This window comes from Stegostoma tigrinum, chromosome 7 (assembly GCF_030684315.1).
Source record: "Stegostoma tigrinum isolate sSteTig4 chromosome 7, sSteTig4.hap1, whole genome shotgun sequence".
Classification (NCBI taxonomy): domain Eukaryota; kingdom Metazoa; phylum Chordata; class Chondrichthyes; order Orectolobiformes; family Stegostomatidae; genus Stegostoma; species Stegostoma tigrinum.
This window is the reverse complement of record NC_081360.1, coordinates 92,834,184-92,852,917: the sequence shown is the minus strand read 5'-3', so window position 1 is coordinate 92,852,917 and position 18,734 is coordinate 92,834,184. Positions and strand designations below refer to the sequence as shown.

Sequence of the window (18,734 nt, the reverse complement as noted above, 5' to 3'; positions counted from 1 at the left end):
CATAAGCTCTGCACATATCGATGAAGTGAACTATTTTAGCTAGTGGTTTATCAGAGGTAGTGGCATGGCACAATGGAAATGAGCCTATTTGAAGTGAAAAACACCCACAATACCCAAAATCCAATTTCTGATCTCAGTTGCATTCAGAAAAGTGGTATCAAGGCAAAGTGAAGTGATATGCCTTTGTATGAGGACAGAAGGCTGGCACCATCGCAAAGCACTCGCATATACACATCAGTAGAGGAAAGACTGAAGCAATGTTAGGCCCAAGATTTGTGATCAGAAACAGCTTCACGAATTCCGAGAGCTTAAAGTGAGAACCCAGAGTTCCTCTGCTGATGGTAGTTATTTTTTAAATAGCAGCAAATTCCCCAATCCAATTTCCCAACCATGTCTCTATATCGCTTTATATTCTTGCTTTTGAAAAACTTAGCCAAATCCAATGAAGCTGTATTATGTGTCTCAAAAGGAAGCTTTAAAAAACTGTATGAAAACAAAGTAGTCTAGATGCTGGAAGTTTGAAACAAAGTACTGCAGGAACTCAACAGGTCAGGCAGTGACTAAAGGATCTGAAAGTGTTAATTCTGTCTCTGTATGCTGAGAAAGTTCACTCTCTCTCTACAGGTGTTACCAAACCTACTGAGTTTCTCCAGCACTTTGTTCTTGCTCTAAATCACAATGTGCCCAACACAAAAATTTAATATATCATTTCATCATTATAACCTTGAGTCCATGATCCCCATTTAGCAACCAGAAGAAGCATTCTTCAGTCTCAGCCTCTTAATACATTTCAAAATTTGGCAAACCTTAGTTTCATGCCTCTTAACTTAAGACTAAAAGAAAAGTTTAGGTTTTTGTAATCCAGTTTCCAGGTCCACTTTGATACATTTCAAGATACACTTTCCCGGTTCTAACCAGTCTTTCCCTTAAGGGAATCACTCTATTAGCTCAACTGTGGTCTGTCTTAATAATTCTAATATTACAAATCTGCTATTGTCTTTTTCTAATGAGAAAAGACAGGATGAAAGGGGAGTGAGATGGACAGAAAAAGAAGCAATAAGAAAGCAGGACAGAGCTGAGAAGGAAGGCGGAAGATAATAATATATAAGCATGTTCTTTTTTGGGGTACTAAAACAAAACCAACAATGACAGTTAATCTTTTGTGGTTTTTCTTTGCATTGTACTTCATTTAAAAAGTACCACTTTGGAAATGGTAAATGAGTAAGTTTCACATTGAAACAACCAGAGATGTCAGTCTGATGTGATAGCAATGGTTCAAAAGCATATAATATCTTATCATAGCCTAAGGAAAGTCAGAACACACTTTCCCATCAAAATAAATTCAACAGAAAGATTTCATGCACATTTTAATAGAGCTGGAATGGAACCCAAAGAAAAGCATGGGTGTTAGAAAAGAGAAAATAAAAAGTTAAATTGGACAATTAGCAAACTGAACTTGAGGTATTATTTCTGTGCAAAGATATAATTGCTACATTTCTTTGCAGACTTTGATTAACCCACTTAATTAATTCAAACTGTCTGCCTCGAAGTTAACACTGACATAAATCAAAGCCTATGCTGAGCTCACACACAACTTTCGCCATTTAAATGTAATAGTTAAGAAGAGATGCTAGATTCACAAAAGCAATTCTACAGATTATAGATAATGGGAACTGCAGATGCTGGAGATTCCAAGATAATAAAATGTGAGGCTGGATGAACATAGCAGGCCAAGCAGTGCTCCTGAGATGCTGCTTGGCCTGCTGTGTTCATCCAGCCTCACATTTTATTATCTACAGATTATAGCATGGGCTGGATAACAGCTGTGATTTTGTTGTAACATGGTTAACAGACGTATTGTTTTCAAGGGTTTGTAAGCTAGTGAAAGTTACGATGTTGTTTATGAAATGGTAATCAATACAAGTTTTACACAACTTTTTGAACGACCCAGATGTAAAAATAAACACATTCATTTCACAAAAAGAAACAATTAAACCCATTGTGTCAGGGTTACTTTGTGTTGATAAATCATTAACATGTTACTTTTTAAACTATTTATTTGAATCTATCCTTCACCATAAAAATTTGAAATTCTGCTCTTAGCATCACCACAATACACCTTATTCATAGCATAGTGTAATGACCACATCATTTTGTGCTCACTTCCCTAAATTTTCTCGTCGCCAAACAATTCTTTCTTAAAGTACTCAACTGTTGTGAGAGAGTTTTAGGACCCTGGAGCAACATTATGGTGCTATCACAGACCTGTAAATCACCCAGTATAAATACAACGGTGTGAATGGAGTTAGAACAGTCTCAAGAGGAAGGCAAACATATCCGAGTGAGATTCTCTAAAAGAAACTCAGTGCAAGGACATGAACAAAAACAATTTAATCCTCATCTAAAGTAACCATAAGTCAGTGTGGTATATTAGTAATTACCTCACATAGTACCTTAGTATAAAGTGCAGTAATGTTATTTTAAAGTCTAAGTCTGAAGGTTGTCCCCAGCTTTGCCTTCTCCTAAAACAGTCTGTTTCAACTTTACACAGTATGAGACCAAAACACAACAAAACATCATCCAAGTGTTCTTCAGGGCCTCACCACTCACCAGCACCAGAACCACCATGGCACTATAACACAAGAATTCTGCATTCACCCACCTCCAGCTTTGTGCTCCTATTTTTTGACACTATGGCCGTACCTTAAAATATCACTTCAGCCTTAAACTCAGCAATTCCCTCCTCAAGTTGGTCTACTACTCATTCCTTCTTTAAAGACACTCATTTGAAGCCTACCTCGTTTACCAAGCTCTTGGCTGTTTGTCCTAATATGTCATGTTTTGTTTGATAATGCTTGAAGTTGCTTGAGACTATTTAGCCTTTAAATGCACTATGTAGATGCAAAGAGTTGCTGCTCTTTGAAGAATATCAAAGGATTCATATCATAAGGTAATGAACAAAACAAATAGGAGCTCATTTGAGCATCACATTCAAAGTAAGGAGCCTTTGTCAAGACAGCAGTGCCCTAGTATAACATTGCATAGCCCCAACAGTCTCGATTAAATTATATTATGGAAAATAAAATAATGTGATGCAACTCAAGAACAATATTCTTATTTTCATTATCTAATATTGTCATGATCTAGTGTCATCATTAGAATTTCAGTGAATTATGATGTTGCGGATGTAACACTCTTACTCTATAACAAAAGCAATTTACATTTATATAGTGCTGTTAACAGGCACACCTCCCAAGGTGTTTACTTCCATTTGAACTGTGGTAAACTATTATTGTGGTTTCTGAACTTGCAAAATAAAAAGAGGGCAAGGGGAAGGGGGGTTTAATAAAACGCTTGAAAGACAGTGGTTTTAATAAAGTACATCGCAAGAAGCTATTCCCACAAGCAGGATAATCAAAGGACACAGATTTAAAACACTGGCAAAAAAAGGGGAAGTTGAGGCGACATTTATTGAATCACAATCTATAATGCATTGCATAAAGGGTACTGGAATTGATTCAATCGTAACTTAAAAAGGGAACAATACAGGGAGGTGGGGTTGGGGAGAGGCAGCAAAGCATCCAAATCAAGAATTTAGACAACTGAGCATCTCTTTTAACGAACTGGCAATGTTTAAGATGAATTATTTTGATAATGAACAATCTGTTTTGTGAATTTTGGTTATGTTTGGAGAGATGGTTTGGGTTTTATTCAATTCTGCTCATCATATTTTGGTAATGGCTGAAAAAGCACAAATTCCAACTGACTTCCACTTGTTTCTTCCAGTTTTGTGAGAACATCGGCAGCATGCTGTACTGCAATGTATCTACTTCTACACTTTGTAATCTTCCATCATATCATATAATACCATTTCTGTCCCCTCCAATCCTGGCCTGAGCACTGCATTTTGGTGCTGAATGAATGCAGAGCTGGACTATTCAATTGCTGATGGAGGTTGCTTAAGCTCACGACTGTGCTGGTCAGCAAAATGGGTGTTGAACACAATAGTCCATTGGCCCCACCCCACCCCCCCAACCAGAATACTCCAATCAACAACCTGCATTTGCATAGCACCTTTCACAAGGAGACATCAAGCCACTTCACAGGAGCACTAACAAAATGATCTTCCTAATGTCAACCTAGTAGCAATCTGGAATGTACCATGCTGGCCTTACAGGTCCACATCTTAAAAAGGACCATGCAGTGTTAAAATAAAGCCACATATGAAGAAAAGGTCGGCCAGAACATTCTGTGTCACTTAGCGAGATATGAAACCAGAATACCATAAGGTTATCATACCAACATTGTGGGGAATCAGAACAAGGCTCCAGCAACTGAAATCTTGACAGTACCTGTTTGCGTAGAATAACAGCATGGAAAAAGACCATTCTGTTCATCATGCCTGCATCAGTTCATAAGTCAATTTCTCCAATAAATTCTGTGCACCTGCTGTTTCCTCATAGTCCTATTTGTTTTTAAAAAAGGACACATTCTCATCAAGTTGTACCAAAGAGTCTTTAAACCTGCTTCTTGATCTTTTCAGACAGCACATTTCAGATTATAACTCACAGTTCAAACAAACAAAAGGACCTTGCCAGTTGCTTTCCATTTTTTGGACTGTGAACCAATTTTAATGAGCTTCAACAAAGCCATTCATAATTTCAAACCTCTTAATCAAATCTCCTCAACTTTCTCTTCTCTGATCAATCCTAACTTCTTAATGGAAGGACAGGCTGAATAGGCTAACTACCAAAATATTGTTGCATCACTTGCTTACATTGAATAATGTAAGGGACAGGAATGAATATTCCTTGAATAACTGTGACAGTTGTAATGCACTGAAGCTGCTGAATTCAGAGATTCACAAGGATTATATAGTTCTTTTGAAATGTCTGTGTTACCTGTAAGCTCAGAAAGAAAAAATAGAACTTTCAACATGTCAGCAACGGCTCAGTTGGCAGCACCCTCACCTCTGAGTCAGTTTGCTGCCGGTTGAAGTCCCACTCTACAGACTGAACAAAAGACGTCCCTACTATATTCCATTACAGTACTGAGGGAATGCTGCACTGTCACAGGTCTTGTCCTCTGTGCGAGACATTATGCCGAGGACAGATTTGATCAAGTGGGTGAATATTAAAAACTATTTTGAAATAGAGGAAGGAGTTATCACCAGTACAATAATTACCCATTTAATCAACATTATATGAAAACAGATTATTTGGGAATTATCACATTGCTGTTTGTGGGAGATTGTTGTGCAGATTAGCAGTCATATTCCACACATTACAACAATGACAACACATCTGAAGTACTTTGATTACTGCAAAATACTTTACAATATCCATTAGCTATTAAATACTCTGTATAAATGTAAACTCTCTCTTCCTTTTCTAAATGTACCTTTTACAAACACCATGTAGCTAAGATGCTCCCCATTTTATTTATATAGGTTGGTCTAATCATACATTAATATCACACATTCTTAGACACAGCATGCTGGTAAAGATGTTCATGCAAAGAACAATATTGTGCCTGAAGGGCTCAAACCAAACAAAACAGAGTGACAGCTTTGGTGAGATAAGGGTTTTCAATATGAAGTAGCTGAAGGCATGCATTCCAAATTATTCATTTATGGTTTGTCAGATCCATGTCCTTCAATCACTACATGTTCTGCATTGTTACAAACTGCTTTTGATATCACAATGGTTCATGAGCAACAGAACAAGTGTAACTAAACCTGCACCTTCTCAGAATTTCTGCCAGTATCCGTACCAACATTGACGCAGTTGCACACAAAGTGTTAGCATGAGTTATTTGCATGGATGAATGCAAGGGGAGATGCAGTAATTGGTCTCTCTCATCCCCTTCTATGATGAATTACACACATTAAAACAGGAATACAGAATGAATAAATTGTTCAAAGTACGACAGATCGCAATTTCACTTCAGGTGAGAGACCATCTGGAGCTTGCAATTTTAAACAGTCCAGCATCACACTAAATCATCCTAATGTATGACTGACTTTTTTTGAAGAATTTTTTACCCATAAAGAAGTCAACTCGGACAACAGTATTTTTCTAAAGTTAAAAGGTTCAAAACTGACTTGCACAAAATAAAGACGATTATCCTGCCAACTCTTGTTTGTGCAGCAATAGAAATGTCATTGACAGCGAGATGCTGAGGGGGAGAACTGTGTGTGCACACTTAACTCTATGCATAAAAAATGCATTGACTGATCAAGTGAAAAACAACACAGCAAAGGTTATGGAACTAAGGCAGGTAAAATAGCATTTAAGTACAGATCCAAATGATCATTTCTCAAGCGGTTGAATGGTTTACTCCTGTACATCCTTTCGATTCTTTAGTGACCTTACCGCAGCGTTGTGATACACTCCCAAATTGATCTCAACAATGTAAAATTTAGACAACATTTTATTTCTTATAACTTGTAACTTTCATATGCTGGTCACACCTGTCCATTCAGGGACTTGGTTTTCATGGGACCATCTTGTTCAAGTTCAGGTTAAAATTTGTATGTTATTTGCTCACACACTTCAGGAAGTGGCTAATAGGCAGGTGGAGAAGACTTCTGCCTAAAACTGCAACAGACACATCTTTCCAGTGTTGTGTCCATTAAAAATAGTTTCCCCAAAAGTTTCCACCAAACCAGAATGCAGCAGACTAAAATTTGACATAACATAATTATTAATAAGTTCATTGTCGTATGCTCCATCAAGGTTAATAAAGACTTGGGGACATACGAGCAGGACTAAGTTATTCAGGCACTTGTGTCTGCTGTTCTATTCAATTAAGTCATGGTTGATCTGTATGTCAACTCCTTTCAGTAAGGTTGTAAAGGATTATGGAACAAATAAATTTTACTAATCCGAGACTCAGAGGCAATAAAGTGCAGCATTCACATATTCTAGCATTCAATTTATTCTTTATTATTTCCATATCTCTCCAACAACACATACAAAAAAAGCTCTCTGACTTGGTTGTAACAGCCTTAGTTGTAACTTTAAGCAAATGCCCTCATTTTCTCTTTGTTCTTTGTTTCATCCCATTAAGTGATGCTTTCCCACCATATCCCTTTTCAATCCTATTAATACCAAAAGCAACATGATCATGTACCCGAAGGAATACAATCCGTGCTTATGCAAACTGTCTTCAAAATTTAACTCTAAATCCCAACAGCAAACTGATAAAATGCTGTAAAGTTCTTTGTGCAAACAGTTTCCAATTCTACTGACTGCAAGAACAGTTGAAAATTGTTTTTGCACAATTTGAAATGGGACTTCAGATCTCAGGGTGCAGAGTAGATCATAATTTTACAAAAAAAGGCCTCAATATTCTCAATCAGAAATCTATTAGTTAAACAGACTGCAATAATCTCTTCCTGAACTTCTCTGCCCAAAGGCAGGTCTTTAGTGATTACTTTCTGAGTCACTGCCACGTGTCTCATTTTCAGTTAACTGTGGGTAGGGAAGGGAGGCAGGCACCTGACCCCAGCTTAGCGGATATGGCAATCAAACCCTGTCTAACCTGTTAGCTATCAATCTGATCCATCCAGTAGTGATCGAGAGCCAACTGTTCCAAAAGACCCCTTCCCGAACACCACTGTTTAAAAAGCTTAAATACTGTGAACAATTGTAAAGCTTTTGAGCCAAACTGAAACAAAAAGATTGCCCCATTAAGAGCATAACACTTAGGAGCAGAAGTAGGCCATTCAGCCCATCAAATCTGCTCTGCATTCAATGAGATTGTGGCTGACTGGATAACCCTCAAATCCATGGAAAATCTGAAAGAACTGTGGATAGTGTAAATCAGGAACAAAAACAAAAGTTGCTGGAAAAGCTCAGCAAGTCTGGCAGCATCTGTGAAGAAAAACAAATCACAGATAACATTGCAAGTCCGGTGAAGAAGGGTCCGACAAGGAAGTTTCATAATGCTTCTGAGGAAGGGTCAGCGGTTTTGAAAGGGTGCCTCTGATTTTTATCTTCACAGATGCTGCCAGATCTGCTGAGCTTTTCCAGCAACTTCTGTTTTTCTTCCTCAAATCCATGTCTTTGCTTTTTCTCCATAACTCTTCATTCCCTTACTCATTTGAAATCTGTACCTCAGCCTGAATGTATTTAATGCCCCAGCCTTGACAGGCTCCTGCAGTAAAGGATTCCACAGATTCATGGCCATCAAGAAATTCTGCCTCATCTCGGACTTAAATACAATTTGTGTGTATAAAATGGGAATCTGTTGTGGAAAGCTCATATGTAAAAAAAAGTTAAATTTGCAATGAAACATTAAAATAATTTAATGCAATATAAACAGGAAGCAGGTACGGGTTAATTTGCCGCTGTTGTAATCAGTTATGTGGTCTTTTTTGTGAGGGTTAAGATAAAATTAAAAACAACCACACACAGCATCTCACTTATAAATATTATAGGTTCTCACGTGGTCCTCAAATTGAACTTCAGCCACAATTAAAGTTTTTGTTAGATGTGAAAGGCTGCAAAAGGATCAGAACTGTCAGTAGGAAGTCTGCCTTGCAGTGTTCTAAACTGGTTGATGAACAATGGCCATTGCCCTTGATGTACCATTGACCGAGTCAGTTCAGTTGTCACATTACTGAGTCTGACTTGGACCCTGGTTGCCATCAGCATTGCAGAGACAGCATGAACCCTCAGAAAGGCTGCTTGCAATCCCCCTCAGGAGCATGAGCACTGTGTGCTAACTGACTTACAATGCCTGCATTTGAGCTCTGGCTCAGCAAACAGATGCAAGAAATCTATTAAAAGCAACAGGTCTGACCACTTTCTCAAAAACAAAATCAGTTCAAAGCTTAACCATTGATTTTAAACACAGGATAGTCTTGTGATATCAGCATTTCAAAGTAAATAGTGCATCTTATGAAGATGATTGAGAATTTGGAAATTTAATATATCTTGCTCATTTCACCCTGCTACATCAATAAAGCAGCAACAATTTCAATTCAAATATTATGACAGTAAAATAAAACAATACCAAGAAAGGCAGAGGTAGATTCTTGATTAATGAAACAGTACAAAAAGTCACCATAGACTTAACGTGACAGGGTTGCTCTGTAATGAGACACAGATGAATGGTGGTGGTTTAAACTGAGGGTCACCATTCCTCAGGCAAGGGGAAAGGTTGAGAAGGAGAGTCCTTCACAATAATCTCAGCCCATGAGGGATGTGAGTGCACACTGCAGTGGTCCCTCTGCATTGCAAACCAGCCACTTGACCAAATGAGCTAACTTCTTTACTCTCCATCATCAAAGGGGACGAAATATTATGGGGGTGGCAGGGTGAGAGGGGAAACCATACAGGAATGTAGAGTGGAGGTTAAGATCAGATCAGTATTCTTACTGAATGGTACAACAGACTGGAAAGGAAGAGTGTGGTCTACATGTGGTCCCCGTTCGTACAGATGCCACACGGCACACATTGGGTCCATCCAATTGAGACAATACTCAAAAATAAAGACACTTCAATGCTAAACCTGCTGAGTTTCTCCAGCAACATTTTTTTTGTTTGTTTGTTTTTACGGGTTAAGAACAATTGACGTTCTGTGTTTTGTTTCACGCTGGTTAATGCTGCGCACTCCCTGTTTTGATGCATATAGAAGCAAAAAAAACGGACAGCATGTAGCTTTCAGCCAGCATTTTTCCTCACTCGGGTAACTGCTCTGTAGTGACATCTACACACAACTACAGCACTGCAACGCCTGGCTGATGTGAGCACACGGCTGTCGGAATACCGTGCCTTATGTCTCAGAGGCAGAACCCCCCCCCCCCCCCCCCCCCACCACCCCAAAAAAAAGGTTATCACAGCTGAATAGCGCTGAGCAATGCGGTTGCAGACTAGACATTGCCGGAGGATGTAAACTGTGGAGACGGGCGATTCCTACCGAGAATGTTCTGCATATCTTTGATGAAAGTTTAGTCTTTGCTTCGAAACAAGCCGCCGCCACCTGCCAGCTCCAGCATGCATGTCCCCCCACACTCCCCTGTTTGCCACAAAATCGGCTCAGTTGATGCTCGCTTGTCACTTTGCACTTCGACTCAACTGACAGACGGTCAGCGCAAGTTTCCTGCGCGTGTTTTTGCTTTCTGTTGGAGGGGCGGGTGCAAACGTTGCAAAAAAGTTTCATCCCAGCACAACAGAGAGTCGGTGCGACACTCAATGCAATGCCTCGCATTAAAACGGCGCTGTCGAATTCAAAAGGAGCTCTCCCATTCTACATGAAAGAATGCATTTCAGGGATGTGCAAGCAGCAAGAGCGAGACAGAAGAAGAAATGTATTTCTCATGCAGTTAATAAAAGTGCATTCCAGGGCTCCGTCTGACAGCGTGGACGGCTTCAACTGGATCATTCAGAAGCGAGTTGCAGTGTGTCATCTGGGGGTAGAAATGTGCAGGGTAAAGAAGGGGGCGGTGTAAGACAGAGTCGGTGCCGATAGGATTGACCCAATGACCTCCTCATGCGCTATAACGATTGAGATAGGGTGGGATATACACCGACATTACATGCGAGGCTGTATTTAAGGGTGGGGCATCGATATCGAGTTTATGGGAAAGATCGAAGGGCTCCGAGTGTATCCTTCACCTGTACTCTGATGAAATACACTCAGAAATTAATATCGCTCTCCCCACCCTTCTATCTTGACATTTTTGAGACATGCACACGATACCACACGTGTGTCGCGCTGGGGAAGTTTAATCAAAATCTGGGGACAATAATGAGGCAGCAAACCAGGTTGCATTTGCCAGCTCTGTGTGTAAACACGGCTCAGTGAGGCTGTGCAATCCGACTCGGGACACCGGTCTAGCTCTCTCGCAAATCTCCGACTGCTTCCCATAACTTGCCTCCACAGAAACACAGAGGAAGAACTGCCGGGTTGCAGAGTGCATGCAGTCTGTAATCTCGCGAAAGAGCAACTAGGGAAGGAACTTGCAAGAACATTAAAGACCTGCCGAGGAGCGCAATTAACCTGAAAGATGCGGCGTGTCATATTTCAATAAATTTCACTATTTAAGAACATCCCCTGTCCCTCAGAAGTTTTGCACCCAACCCCCCTCCGAAAAAGGGAACTGTCAATAGAAGGATGCCCCGAAACGTGGGATTCAGTCTAATATTTAATATCACTGCTGACAGAGATTTCACTGATACTAATTTCATCGATATTTACTAGGCTTTTTTTTTCTTCGAAGGCATACATTTCATTTATGCTCAATCCCAGCCGGACAATTCCCCATTCCCTCGCGTGTCGACCCCGAACGATGCACAAAAGTGTGTTTGTAAACAGCAACATAGCGCCGGGACTGTCAGAGAAGGGGGTGGGTGGATGGTGCTGGGAATTAAACCATCCTCGCATTGCACAGGGTTCCCAGCGACGAGTCCCCTCTCCCCGAGGGCAAACCATTGGCGAGACACGGCACCCAGACACTTCCAGGCTGCCTGCTTACAAATTACTGGTGCTAAATACTGTTGAAGACGTATCTACAGAGGGAGATGAAAAGAAATATAAACACTTGCCTTCCATTTGGAAGGAAGCTTCCCAGCGAGGGTAAAGGACGAATTTAAGTGCAAAAAATGTCAACATTGCAATATATTCTTGAGTGCCACCGTATGTCAGGGTACAAGGACAGCTGGGAGATGGACACATTCGCCCTGTCAAATGTGAGCGCCTCTCACTTTTAACTAGTGTGTGTGCACAAAAGCAATAAAAATTTTACCAGCCCTCCCTCAAGACCAGGTCCGTTGTAGCACTTTTTCACGTTAAAAAATGTGTATTTAATTTTAAAAAGGGGGAGTCTGTAACAAGACAGAAGCTGTACTTACGGGAATGAGCGGCAGTGATGCACACCCACAAGCTGATGGATAGAGAGAGCGCGCAGCAACCAGCGAGCGAGTCCATTTTTCGGGAAGGAAAAACAGGCACAGGGATCAGGAGAGAAACTCTCTGCTCCTCACCATGTCAACCAGCGTCTGATTTCCCTTTCTGTCCCGTTGCTTTCTTGTTTCTCTTCCTTGTCCCACTCCCACCTCCCACCCTCCCTCTCTCTCTCTCCCTCCCTCCCTCTCTCCCCTCCTCTTCTTTCGGAACCAGCTGCTCGTTCACGCCATCCCGCCGCTACACGTTCGCTTGCGCCAACCAGTGGACCCGGAATCACGGACGTAAAGCGAGAGTGAGAGAGGGGGGAAGAGGGAGATGCAGGGGAAGGCAGTTGCTGATGGGGGGGCTCCGTCCCTCTCAGCGTCTTATTCACGCTGGGAAGCTCCGCTGCATGAAAATACAACAGCCCCCGACACGCATGACCCTCAAAAGAAATTGCCTTTTAACATTAAATCGGGCGCATGCTTTTCAAAAATAAAAGGTTGATTCACAAATTGTAGATCATGCACATTTGTTTTCAGCAAGTTTCAACAATAGGGGATATCGCGTCCGAATATCGCTTCTACTTTTTGAGCATTTTCACGGGATTGACCCCCAATTGATATTTCACAATGTGGTAACAGGCCATTCGGCCCAACAAGTCCACACCGACCCTCCGAAGAGCATCTTGTCCAGATTCACCACCGCGTACCCAATCCTAATAACTCTGCTTTTCCCATGGCTTAACCTACACATCCCTGGACAACTTAGTACAGCCAACCCACGCCACCCTGCATATCTTTGTGCCTGTGAAACCCCCACGCTGAAACGGGGAGAATGTGCAAACTTCACACAGACAGTCGCCCGAGGGTGGGATTGAACCCGGGTCCCGAGAGCCGTGAGGCAGCAGTGCTCGCCACGGAGCCACCGTGCTGCCTTCCGGCGCTGGTTTTATTATTAAGGACAGATTAACTCTTGCCACGCCGTTCTCCCGGCGGTTTGAAGCGGGCGCTTTGAATAGTAACAAAAGCTGGGAAAAGCTCAGCAGGTCTGGCAGCATCTGTGAAGCGGGGGGGGGGGGGGGGGTGTGGATATGTCAGAGTTAATGTTTGGGGTCGCCGGGACCCTTCCTCACCACCAAACCTGCTGAACTTTTCCGCAACTTCTGTTTTTGTTCTTGATGCGCAGAGCTCCAACTTCCTTCGGTTTTTATTTAGCTTCGGATAGTCACGTCAGTGGATGCTGGGACTGGGAGAAAGGCTTCTGCCTGCCCAACCCTAGCAAAGAAAGACAAGGTGAGCTATCTTAACTCGGGATCATCCAGCCTACTTCTGCGGCCCTACTCCTAGCCCCTTTGAATATCGCGTAGTATAGAGTTTATCGTTATCACAATGTAATCCCTAAACAGAATACATCTCTTTAGATTCACTTCACAAAATGAAGTTGTTGCTTCATTTTACATTCGCTCCCCATTCCTGGACAGTAATATTTCATCCGAATACTACTGTTTAATAGGTGGGGCTGTGAAGGGAGATGAGTCACTAACTACTGCATCCTCAATCGTAATCTGTTTGAGAAATCGTTCTGTTCGCTTTTTCAAACCCAGGGATGTCTTGCAGGTCATCAGAAGCAATTCGAGGATGAACTTCAACTGTTTGGGGGAACATAATCCTAAAACCATGGCCATAAGAGCCCTCGTAGGGATTCACTATGTGGAGAAGAAGCATGTTTATTGAAATCCCAAGTTAAGTTTTTCTTTCACACACAAAACGCCAAATCAATCGTTCAGCCTCCTTGATCTCCCTGACTGAGACCAAGATAGTGCCTTTATTGTCATACGCGGATAGGTCTGCACGAAACAAAAACGGAACACCCGGATTTAGTCAGCATTTTTTGTATTTAAAAACAAAACAGGTAAAATGTGCCAGCAACATTTGTATGGTAGGAATCTGTTCTTATAAAAATAAAATGGACAGCCCCATTTGCTAATTTTGGCAACAATTCCTCTCACAGCTAAACACAGATATTTAAGAGAGTTGGATGTTTGACTTAAAACAGCTAGAATGAGCAGCGTTTCGTTAGGTTAACTGAATAAAGACGGATATATCGGAGTTCAAATCTATTATTTCGCGTGGCACTTCAGAATTGAGCCACTAATTCGTCCTTTTTTAAATGTGGGGCACCCTCATAGCTGTATATTAAATAAGCGAAGGCTTGCCTTCAAGTTGTAAAATTCAGCGTCTCATCTACACTCAACTATCCCCCTCCCAGCCCCCGGGACCGGCCGAATCGCCTCTTCTTGCAAGTGCGGAGATGCTGCTTCATAACTGAGAAACATCTGCGGAACAGCCCCTTGAAATGCAATGCAGTCTAATTCCAAAGTGATATGGGAGAACTGGCTGAGAGCTGAAATTATTGGTGATAGTTATTGGGAAGAACTGGGACAATTGGTTGCAGCTGGCGTAACTGATAATTGAGGAAATCATAATGGCAAAGGAGCACTTGTCGTGCATTGTAGTGTCCCTTAGTCTGTGCCAGGAAACTGAGATTCAAGTCCCACATGTAACATTGCCGAAAAAGGTTTGTTAGAAAACATCTCTCATTTTTGGTGATAATTTGTGTAATTAGAGATAACAGAGTAACTATTTTTTGTTTTAAAAATCACTTTTGAGAAGTGGATTTTTTGCTAGTAATTCGATTTATTCACCACTCTGAGTTGCCCCTGATTAAGAGCAGGAATGCCCTGCTGGCTTCTCAGCTGCCCCATTTGAGGTGGTGAATGTAGAGCAGCAATGTTGTTGGGAGGTAGTTCCAGGATTTCAACAAGAAGCCGCGACAAAATGACAATATCTTTCCAAATCAGAATGTTCTGTCCCTTGAAGGAAATTTATAGCAGTGGAAACAAACATTGGGACACCCCTCAACTACAAGATTACAAAATATAGGAGCAGATTTAGGGCCATTCAGCCTTTTGATTCTGCTCCGCCATTCAATCATGACTGATATATTTCTCAATCCCATTCCCCTGCCTTCTCCCCATAACCCATGATGCCCTAATTGTCGATGATAATAAAATGTGAGGCTGGATGAACATAGCAGGCCCAGCAGCATATCAGGAGCACAAAAGCTGACGTTTTGGGCCTAGACCCTTCATCAGAGAGGGGGATGGGGTGAGGGTTCTGGAATAAATAGGGAGAGAGGGGGAGGCGGACCGAAGATGAAGAGAAAAGAAGATAGGTGGAGAGAGTATAGGTGGGGAGGTAGGGAGGGGATAGGTCAGTCCAGGGAAGACGGACAGGTCAAGGAGGTGGGATGAGGTTAGTAGGTAGATGGAGGTGCGGCTTGGGGTGGGAGGAAGGGATGGGTGAGAGGAAGAACAAGTTAGGGAGGCAGAGACAGGTTGGACTGGTTTTGGGTTGCAGTGGGTGGAGGGGAAGAGCTGGGCTGGTTGTGTGGTGCTGTGGGGGAAGGGGACGAACTGGGCTGGTTTAGGGATGCGGTGGGGGAAGGGGAGATTTTGAAACTGGTGAAGTCCACATTGATACCATCAGGCTGCAGGGTTCCCAGGCGGAATATGAGTTGCTGTTTCTGCAACCTACAGGTGGCATCATTGTGGCACTGCAGGAGGCCCATGATGGACATGTCATCTAAAGAATGGGAGGGGGAGTGGAAATGGTTTGCGACTGGGCGGTGCAGTTCTTTGTTGCGAACTGAGCAGAGGTGTTCTGCAAAGCGGTCCCTAAGCCTCCGCTTGGTTTCCCCAATGTAGAGGAAGCCACACCGGGTACAGTGGATGCAGTATACCACATTGGCAGATGTGCAGGTGAACCTCTGCTTAATGTGGAATGTCGTCTTGGGGCCTGGGATAGGGGTGAGGGAGGAGGTGTGGGGGCAAGTGTAGCATTTCCTGTGGTTGCAAGGGGAGGTGCCGGGTGTGGTGGGGTTGGAGGGCAGTGTGGAGCGAACAAGGGAGTCACGGAGAGAGTGGTCTCTCCGGAAAGCAGACAGGGGTGGGGATGGAAAAATGTCTTGGGTGGTGGCTTCCTCTACATTGGGGATACCAAGCGGATATGTCCAGATATGAACATCAATAACTGTGGCCCTAACACTGACCAATGCAAAACTCCACTAGACACTGGCTGCAATCCTGAAGATGACCACTTTATCCCCTCTCTCTGCTTTCTGCCCCTAACACGAAGAGCTCTTATCTTGTTTAAAAGCCTCCTGTGTGGCACCTTGTCAAATGCCTTCTGGAAATCCAAATAGATCACGTCCACTGGCTGTCCAGCGTCTAACTTGCTTACTATCTCCTCAAAGAATTCTAACAGATTTGTGAGGCATGACCTCCCCTTATCAAAGCAATGCTGACTCAGAGCTATTAGATCATGCATTTCCAAGTACTCTGTAATCTCATGCTTAATAATGGACTCTAAAATCTTACCAATGATCTAGGTCAGGATAACTGGTTTATAGTTGCCTGCTTTCTGCCACTCTCACTTCCTAAATATGAGTGTTCCGTTAACAATACTCCAGTCTTCTGGGACACTACCTGACTCCATAAAAACCAATGTACAGTTTAGTTTCTATTCAGTTCCTCTGCCATTTTTTTTATACCCAGCCTCAAATTCCAATGGTCCAATGTCCATTCTTGTGTCTCTTACTTTTTATATATCTAAAAGTATTCTTGCAATCTTCTTTTATGTACTCTGCAGCTTACTCTCATGTTACATTTCTGTCTTCCTTATTGCTTTTCTAAGCTATCCACTATAGTTTTTTCTTAAAGGCTTCCCTATCATCTGGCTTTGCACTAACCTTCATCACATTCTATGCATTTTCTTTTGCTTTATGCTATCCCTGACTTGCCTTCTCAGCCATGTTTGCCTCATCCTACCGTTAGTATGTTCTTCTTCCTTGGGATAAATTTCTGCTCTGCCTCCCAAATTATGCCCAGAAACTCCTGCTATTGATGTTTTACTGTCTTCCATGCTAGGCTCCCCATCCAATAAACTCTGACCAGCCCTCCGTCATGACGTTGTAGTTACCTTTGCTCAATTGTAATTCAATTACATCTGATTCCAGCCTCTCGCGTTCAAGCTGCAGGATGAATTCTATCATATTACAGTCATTGCCCCCATAGTGAGCCTATCACTTTAAGCTCTGTCATCAAATCTGCCTCATTACACATCACCAAATCTAGGGATACTTGTTTCTGTAATGTGTTCTGTAACAAGTTGCTCCAAAAACCATCTTGTAAACATCCCACAAATTCCTTTTCTTGGGATCTGCTCCCAAATCGATTTTCCCAGTCAACCTGCATATTGAGGTTCCCTATGATCATTGTAATAATGCCTTTCTATTGTGCTTTCTCTATCTCTTGATTCATTTCCTGCCCCACATCCTGAAGGCTGCAGTGAGGCAGATACATAACTCTCATCAGGGTTTTTTATTACTTGCCATTCCTCAAATCTGGTCACACAAATTCTGTGCGTTCTGATTCTATGTCACTGTCTTACTAACAAGGCAGCCCTGCCCCCACTGCCCATCTGCCCGTCCTTTTGACAGCAACACATATCCATAGATATTTAGTTCTCAGCCCTGATTGACTTCCAACCACATTGCTGCGATACCCACAATATTGTACATGCAATTTCAATGTGTACCACAAGATCATTTTAATTGTTCTGTCTACTGCATGTATGTAAGTACAACATCCTAACTCTTGCATTGAGTAACCCACCCACCCCAATTCTCATCCTTGTCCTCATATCCGCTGTGCCTGGCGTAAGATTCCTGACCCTTTCCACCTATTACCTGTTCTGGAAACTATAATAGCCTATGTTGAGGATTCACCCCCAGCTCTTAATTTCTTCCATGATTTTCCAAGCAATTAAAACCACCCCCTCCACTACTTAGTTTAAAGCCCTTTCCACAGCCTTAGCTATACTTGTCCTCCTAGGCAGTAGGTGTTATAAGTTTGGTAGGTGCTATCAAGCCAGTCTTGATGAGTTGTTGAGGTGCTTCTTGTAGATGGTACACACTGCTGCCATTGAGTGTCAGTGATAGGGAATAATCACTGAAGCTTATGGATGGGTTGTCTATCCAGCAGACTGCTTTATCCTGGATGCTGTGGGATTCTTACAAACATATGTATTTGGAACAAAAGTAGGGCTTTGTGTCCAATTTTGGGCCCCATACCTCAGGAAGGACATACTAGCCCTGGAGCATGTCCAGCGGAGATTCACATGGATGATTCCTGGAATGGTAGGTTTAATGCATGATGAACAGCTAAGGATCCTGGGATTGTACTCATTAGAGTTTAGAAGGTTGAGGGGAGATCTAATAGAAACTTACAAGATAATGTATGGTTTAGAAGGGGTGGATGCTAGAAAGTTGTTTCGTTAGGCGGGGAGACTAGGACGTATGGGCACAGCCTTAAAATTAGAGGGGGTAAATTTAAAACTGAAATGAGACGACATTTCTTCAGCCAGAGAGTGGTGGGCTTGTGGAATTCATTGCCGCAGAGTGCAGTGGAGGCAGGGACGTTGGATGCCTTCAAGGCAGAGATCGACAAATTCTTGATCTCAAAAGGAATCAAGGGCTACGGGGATAGTGCAGGGAAGTTGTGTTGAAATGCCCATCAGCCATGATTTAAATGGCAGAGTGGACTTCATGGGCTGAATGGCCTTTCTCCCACTCCTATGTCTTTTGGCCTTATGGCCTTGAGACCCTTGAGACTGTTTTGCCATTCATTATGATCATGGCTGATAAGCTTGTGACCTGAAGTCCTGCCTAACCCCACACAAAAATAAAGCAATAACTATTCTCAACTGTTGGGACTG

General features: G+C 42.2%; 1 protein-coding gene across 2 annotated transcripts in view; it reads right to left on the bottom strand.

The window, feature by feature from the left end:
* The window catches only part of LOC125453929 (contactin-associated protein-like 5), a 1,220,935-nt gene extending 1,208,888 nt beyond the window's left edge, over window positions 1-12,047 (bottom strand). For both annotated transcript variants that reach the window (XM_048534087.2, XM_048534089.2), the window contains exon 1: window positions 11,862-12,047. In XM_048534087.2, coding sequence (XP_048390044.1) covers window positions 11,862-11,937 — 76 coding nt within the window. In that variant the 5' untranslated portion in view covers window positions 11,938-12,047. The remainder of the gene's footprint in view (window positions 1-11,861) is intronic.
* Between the last annotated feature and the right edge of the window lie 6,687 nt (window positions 12,048-18,734).